We start from the raw sequence: 7,500 nt of genomic DNA, 5'->3' as shown, positions 1-7,500 counted from the left end.
TTTTCAATTATTATTATTTTTTATAACCTTGCAGCGTGAGATATTCCCTATGTAGTATGTAGATTTCTGGGTTGAGTGACAGAGGGTAACCGCGGCGATGGCCGTGGAGGACAGCCCCACACAAAGTGCCAGGTGTGGGTGACCTTTGACCTGTCAAGTTTGACAACTCTCAAGTAATTTTACACCGCTGATGGATATGAACACGCACGCAAACACACACGAACGGACTCGCTCACACCCATGCACACACACACACACAAACTCTCTCTCTCTCTCTCTCACACACACACACACACACACACACACACACACACACACACACACACACACACACACACACTCAGAAACAAACAAACGCAGAACCTCTAGGTTTCCTGTGCGTGATCAGGTTTCCTTATTATAAAGACTCTCTCTAACTAGCCCTGTAATTATCCAGCTTTTTTAAACCCCGGAGGAAAGAAGGGAGTTGAGAGGAGAGAAAGGGCTGAAAAGAGTATAAAACAGGCACTAGAGGGCCTGAAATACTGTGTGTGTGTGTGTGTGTGTGTGTGTCTTAAATGGATTCTTAATGAGCTCACACACGCAATCTTTCCCCTGAGGCCATTTACAACTCTGGTTTCAGTGTCAGGGTTCACTCTCTCTCTCTCTCTCTCACTCTCTCCCTATGTGTGTCTCTCTCTCTGTCTCTCTCTTCGTCTCATCGGTATTCCCTCTCTTTCTCGAAAGACACTGGGGAGGTATATACTACAGTATATAATGAATCCCTCCCCCCCCTCTCTCTCTCTCTCACACACACACACACACACACACACACACACACACACTAGAAAGAACACTCACCCTCCTCGAAGCCATCTCTGAAGGACCCTGAGCGGCTCATGGTGCGGGTCTTCTCATCCAACGACATGCAGGAGTTCCTCAGGCGTGTGTCACCGCAGGGGTCAAACGAGACGTCCTGATTGGTCAGACTGTTGTTGCGCAGACTGGCCAGGTTGATCTGAGCGGCCGAGGTGGGGCTGGAGGCTGGAGGGGAGGGGAGGGGGGGGGGGCATGGCCCAGGTCAGTTCAGACACAAAGCAGAGAGAGAGAGAGAGAGAGAGAGAGAGAGAGACAGAGAGAGAGGGAGGGAGGGAGAGAGAGAGAGAGAGAGAGACAGAGAGAGAGGGAGGGAGGGAGAGAGAGAGAGAGAAAGAGAGAGGGAGGGGGGAGAGAGAGGGAGAGAGCGAGAGAGAGAGAGAGAGGGAGGGAGAGAGAGAGAGGGAGAGAGAGAGAGAGAGAAAGAGACAGAGAGAGAGATAAACACACAGACTAGCGGGCATGTAAGAAGGGGGAGCATAACATGATATAGGCAATTAGGCTTGATATAAGGGGGCATACCATGATACTGGACATATATATGACATAAACAGTACTGTGCAAAAGTCTTAGGCCCCCTAAGAAAATAGTTTAAAGCTATTTATCTGGACAGTAAGTGTTTGTTTGCGTGTAAAAAACACTATATAACATTACAGTCCATACAAATAAACAACAACAACAATAATAATATTAATAATGAAATCAGTAATCCTGCAAGAAGCTTGGGAATCATTTACCACAGGACTACTAAAATGACACAGCAGTGAATAGCTTTAAACTTTTTTTGGGGGTGGCCTAAGACTTTTTCACAGTACTGTATGTGACAAATAAAATAAATCTTGAATGTTGAATCTATATATAAGAGGAGGATGTGGCTCAGGAGGCAGAGCGGCTCGTCTAATGATCGTAGGGTTGGCGGTTCGTATCCCAACCCTCCCGTCCACATGTCAGAGTGTCCTTGGGCAAGACAGTGAACCCCCAAATTGCTCTCAATGAGCAGGCTAGCACCTTGCATGGCAGCTGCCGCCATTAGTGTATGAATGGGCGAATGAGAGGCCATTGTAAACCACTTTGGATAAAAGCACTACTGTATGTACTACTGTAAGTGCAGTCCATTTACCGTTTACCATAAAAGGTGTGTACGCGGCTCTAACCTCTAGCCTCTGACCTATGACCTCTGTGTAGGCGGCGTACCGAGCTGGGCGAAGCTGAAGCGCGTGCCGGAGGGCGAGGTGAGGCTGGAGCCGGGGGAGAAGGGGGAGTTACTGGCTGAGTCCTGCAGACCGCTGGTCGAGTGTGAGCGCAGCCAATCGCGCGCAGCCTCCTCGTGACTGCGCAGCTGGGGCGAAGGGGCGTACCTGCAGAGGCACAGAGGTCAGAGGTTAGAGGAGCAAGCAGGAGCGTGTGTGTGTGTGTGTGTGTGGAACTGGGTGGTGCAGTGTCAGCGGAGGAACCTCAATGAGGATTGTCATTCACTTGCGTCTTTAAAAAATGAAAATCAGTTAGATGCACAGGATATCACCAATTTGACTGATTCTGGCCCAACCTGCAGCGCACACAAGATCAGCTCTCAACACACCACCCAAAATGGTTAGAGTGACTAAAGCAAAAGCTTCTTTTTTTATGTGCACCACACCAGACTTCACCACAGAAAAGCAACACAAAAAATCAAGCAGAGAAAACAGAAACCAATCCAACAGAAATCCAAAAGGGTGCCCAGAAATCAATGTGTTTGTAACGCGGCGCCACGAAAGCCCCGCGCGCAGAGACGAACGACAGGCCCCGTCTCGGAGGCGACCAAAACGAGAGTGCCCAAAGTAAAAGACAGCATGGCGTGATCGGCCGTGAGAGGGGACGGACGGAAGCCGGGGTGTGTGTGCGCGCGCATGTGTGTGTGCGGCGGGGGAGTGTGAGGTGGCGTGGAGGAAGCGAGGCACGGCGGTGCTAGCAACAGGTCAGAGGTCAGCGGTACCTGAGTCCCTTCCTGGGCAGAGTGTTTCTACCACAGTGTGGGCCTCTGTGGGATCAGCAGAGAGAAGCACTTCAGAAGGGAGGAGGAGGAGGAGGGGTAGTCTGTGTCTGAATATGCACGTTAACCTTTCTATGAATTTTGTCTTGTAGTACATTGATGCCTAACATATTATGACATATTATACCTATCATCTATCTGTCTGTCTATCTGTCTAGAGCAATGTGCCTTGTCTTGAAAGCGCCAGGCTGTGTTTAAAACATCAGCCACTAGATGGCAGTGTGTGAACAATGAAGGGAGGATCAAAGCAGCACACTGATATGTCTGATAGCAGTACAAAAGCACAAAAGCTTCTAGTGTCACACACACACACACACACACACACACACACACACACACACACACACACACACACACACACACACACACACACACACACACACACACACACACACACACACACACACACACACACAATGCAGCCAAGGTTTGGTCACAAAAGACGCTAAGCAGAAGCCGAACTCCATCGTACACACATACACACACAGGCACGTTTACCTGTCCTGTTTCCGCGGTAACGTGTTTCTGCTGAATTTGGGGCTAGCGGAGGGAGAGGAGAGGGGGCTGATGGGAAAGGGAAGAAAGGAAACAACAGACACAGAGAGAGAAAAAGAAAGAAAGAAGGAAAGAAAGAAAGAAAGAAAGAAAGAAAGAAAGAAAGAAAGAAAGAAAGAAAGAAAGAGAAAGAAATAAGGAAAGAAAGAAAGACTTTTAGAATGAAGACAGGAGGTAGCACTCCTCAGTAGAAAAAGCCCGTAGCCCCACCACAAGAACACGTAGAACCAGCACAAGAACATGTAGAACCACCAGTCCTGTTCACAGCAGAAGACCTCGGGAGCTCCCAGGACAACAAAAAGAGCATCAGGAATTTCAAGATCCGAGGCCGACCTCTCACCTTCAGCGATTTATGTTCTAAAGGCCGTGACTGTTAAATCTTAATAAGCACCGATTCCCCCAAGGCTCACCGACCCAACACACCCTCCCTCTTCCCCTCTCACCAACCCAACACACCCTCCCTCTTCCCCTCTCACCAACCCAACACACCCTCCCTCTTCCCCTCTCACCAACCCAACACACCCTCCCCCCCCCCCGCCTTCCTCACCTCTCGGACATGCCAGTCTTGGCGCTGCAGGTGCGCCCCAGGGCGGAGAGTGTGTCCTCGCGGTGGCCGCCGGCGCTGCCCAGGCTCATGTCGATGGACTCGCTGCTGGTGTGCATGCTGCTGACCGAGGGGTAGCCCAGGCTGCCGGCACCGCCTCCGTGGACCCCGCCTCCTCCGCCGCCGCCGCCGCCACCCCCGCCGTCCCGGCTCTGGGCGGACGAGCTGCTCATGGTGGTCCCCCACGTCAGGCTGTTGGACGGCCCGGTGGACGAGTAGACGGAGCCCGGGCTGGACGCCTGAGGGGAGAGAGAGAGAGAGAGAGAGAGAGAGAGAGAGGACCGGTCAGATCCGGTTCATCTCACGAGACGAGACTCGAGTAGGTAGGTTGGCGGCCGCTTTAATCGGACGCCGCGTTCCGACCCCGACGCCGCTCCTCACCTGCTCGCTGCCCAGCGTGCCCATCCCGCTGCCCAGGGCCCGGCCTCCGTAGAGGGGGCTGCTGGTCTCGCTGTCCCCGCCTCCCAGCCCCGGGGAGTCCGGCGCGCCGCCGCCCAGCGGGGGGTTCATGGTGGCGTGGGGGTTGGAGATGACCGTGGAGTTCTTCATGTTGTCGGCCGTGGTGACCGGAGCCTGCTTGCTGGGCTTGCCGCCGAACAGCCTGGAGGAGAAGAGGGGGAGGGAGGGATGAACAAAACAAGAAGATATTCAAGCTATTTACTGTACACGGACAGAAATGAGCTACAGTAGACGGACATAGAGACCCATTATAGTACATTACAGTCATTTAGCAGATGCTTTTATCCAAACCGACTTACAACAATTCACATTTAACGTAGTTCGTCAGCGTCCTACTACAGCGTCCTACTACCCGCTGGAACTCACAAGTGCATCTCCTTTCTAAACAAGCGACTGAGAGCGTAATCTAGTGTCTAGACACGAGACCGTGTCTGTATCAAAGTAGCGTCGCTACGCGATCGCTACGCGCTGTAGCATTACGCGCCCCCCCGACGCCCCCGTACCGCAGGGACGGAGATGCCGGGCGCGCCAGTAATAACAAGGCCGCTCGCCGTCTAGGAATCCCGTCTCGTTGCGTGTCGGCTGCGAGGGCCCGGCGTGGTCGAGAATGAGAGCGTTGGAGGCCGAGGGCCAATCGCCGCCGCCGACTAACGAGAGTCTGGCGATGAGGTAAGACTTGGATCCTGTTTCCCCGCCCCTCCGGCCTCCACACCGTAAAGGGAGAGGAATCAGGACTTGGCAGCAGATCAGCACAGTGTAGCTCAAGGGCTGCTTTTCACATAGTGGACTTATATAACCTTGTGTGTGTGTGTGTGAGTGCGGTTACCTGCGCAGAGTCGGCGAGGACACCTGCTGGCGGTTAGTGAGGGGTACGGTCGCTGCCCCGCCGCCCTGCACGCAAGCCCCGCCCCTCAAGTTGTCCAACTCCGACACGCCCTTCTCCCGGTCCGTCTGATTGGCCGGCAACGTCCCGGCCATCGCGTTCGCCTTGCCGGCGGCCCCGGGGACGTTTTTACCATGAGCGGCGATGCTGGTGAGCACGGCGGCCTCGATGCTGCTGGTGGACGAGCGGTTGCCGTTGCGGGCGCCGCCGCCGGACCGGCTGGGCCTCGGTAGGCTCCGGTACTGCAGCGCGGAGCGGGCGCTCACCGGGAGGTAGCCGTCATCGTGGTGGTGGTGTTGGTGGTGTTGGTGGTGGTGACCCACGGAGGTGGCGCCCCCCGCCTCGGGGCCGGCTACCTTCGCCAGCGCCCGCCCCCCGGACTTGGGCGTCTTCCCCAGGGTGGCCGAGCCGCTGGCGATGGTGGCGCCGCTGGCTGTGACCACAGTCACCACGCCGCCGCCCTGCTTCTTGAAGCCGAAGGTGCTGGTGGTGGTGGGGGTGCGCGAGGCCAGCGCCTGGGACTGGGGGGGGTGGGGCTCGGAGAGGGTGTGTGTGAGGGTGCGGCAGGACAAGGAGGAGGAGGAGGAGGGGCAGGGCGGGGGGGGCGTCGGCTTCTTGGCCTCGTCGCCGCTGCTGCGTCCCGCGTCAGACGGCGATCGGCGCACGCTGTTGGAGCGAGGGGAGAGGCGGCCCTTCTCCGACACCTTGACATCGTCTGTTTTACCTGTGCGCACGCACACACACGCACACACACACACACACACACACACACACGCACACGCACACGCACACGCGCACACACACACACACACACACACACACACACACACACACACACACACACACACACACACACACAGTGGGACAGCACTGGGTTAGCAAATAGAGATCATACTCATGTCTGCCCGCACAGACGTTTACCCAGAATTCCGAGCTCCTCAACACAATAGATGAATAAAATATACAAAAATGAGTAAGAGTTCTAGTGTATCTTGGTGCGTTTGTTTATAACTGGGAGGTGGCAAATTGCGACTTGCTAGTAGGAATGATTAAATAAAACGCCGCATGAACTCGCACTTCCTCGTCGCAAATTCGGATATGTTTCTCAGCCCCCAGTTGCCGGCTGATGTCAATATCATATCATATCATCATCGTATCATTCGCTATAGCTCGAATGCACACAGGTCGGAGGTAGGTATTTTGCCACTTGCGACCTCCGACCACAAACGAACGCACCATAAGTATAAAACACTGGAAGTGTGATGTGATGTGATGTGATATTATATTAGCAACGAACTGTACCCCAACACCCCTTCCTGCTGTACCTGTGCTGTGGGTCTTGAGCGCGACCGACCCGTTGGATCCCGACGATGGCGTCTTGGTTCTGGGGGAGGTGACCCCCACCTGAGCGCTCATGCCCCTCCTCCAGGAGCCCGTGTGCGACATGGAGGGGGTCTTCCGTCCCGAGCCACCCTTGTCGGACTCGTCGGACACGTCGGAGGGGTTCCGGCGGGTCCACTTGGACCCCTGCTCCATCCGGACCCCGCTGTCCGACCCCCCGTCCGACCTCTTGACCTCGTCTCCGGACCACGCCGGGTTCAGAGCGGTGGAGGCCGTGTGCTTCTCGGCGTCCGTCACAGGCTGGAGACACGCACGCACGCACACACACACACACACACACCTAAATCAAACATCTGTCATTGCGTGTTTCCTGGCACTTTAAAGGTATCCCACTTCACAGTTATACAGTACGCATCACGTTAGTCGTCCTAAGCAGCCCTCCAGAGTCTAGACTCCAGACTAGCCTCAGCCGTCTCATTGGCCGGGCTCCTGTTATTGCCAGTGGATCCGTTACCCCTGGAGAGACAGACTGTATTCATCTACAGCTGGGTCACAGGTCAGGGGGTCAGGCCTCCTGGAGAATGAGTCCTTTGTAAACCTACTCTGTTTGTTCTAGATGGCACCTACTGCCACGGTGAACGCTCGACACAGTAATACCTGGGAACAACACTATGTGTGTGTGTGTGTGTGTGCCTGTGTGTGCGCTGCAGCTACCAGGACAAAGAGTAACACCATCCCTTCGCAGGTTTTCTGAGGTAGCTTCTCAATATTAGT

At 54.6% G+C, this 7,500-nt stretch overlaps 1 protein-coding gene across 1 annotated transcript in view; it reads right to left on the bottom strand.

Annotated features, from left to right (window-relative positions):
• The window catches only part of nav2a (neuron navigator 2a), a gene marked incomplete at its 5' end in the record, with an annotated part of 83,852 nt that overhangs the window by 13,987 nt on the left and 62,365 nt on the right, over positions 1 to 7,500 (bottom strand). Inside the window, 8 exon segments of the mRNA XM_084437223.1 lie at positions 841 to 1,023; positions 2,050 to 2,213; positions 2,828 to 2,872; positions 3,383 to 3,448; positions 3,987 to 4,282; positions 4,425 to 4,644; positions 5,329 to 6,109; positions 6,711 to 7,026. Coding sequence (XP_084293349.1) covers positions 841 to 1,023; positions 2,050 to 2,213; positions 2,828 to 2,872; positions 3,383 to 3,448; positions 3,987 to 4,282; positions 4,425 to 4,644; positions 5,329 to 6,109; positions 6,711 to 7,026 — 2,071 coding nt within the window.

This window comes from Borostomias antarcticus, assembly GCF_949987555.1.
Source record: "Borostomias antarcticus genome assembly, chromosome: 4".
Taxonomy (NCBI): domain Eukaryota; kingdom Metazoa; phylum Chordata; class Actinopteri; order Stomiiformes; family Stomiidae; genus Borostomias; species Borostomias antarcticus.
This window is presented reverse-complemented; position numbering and strand designations above follow the sequence as displayed.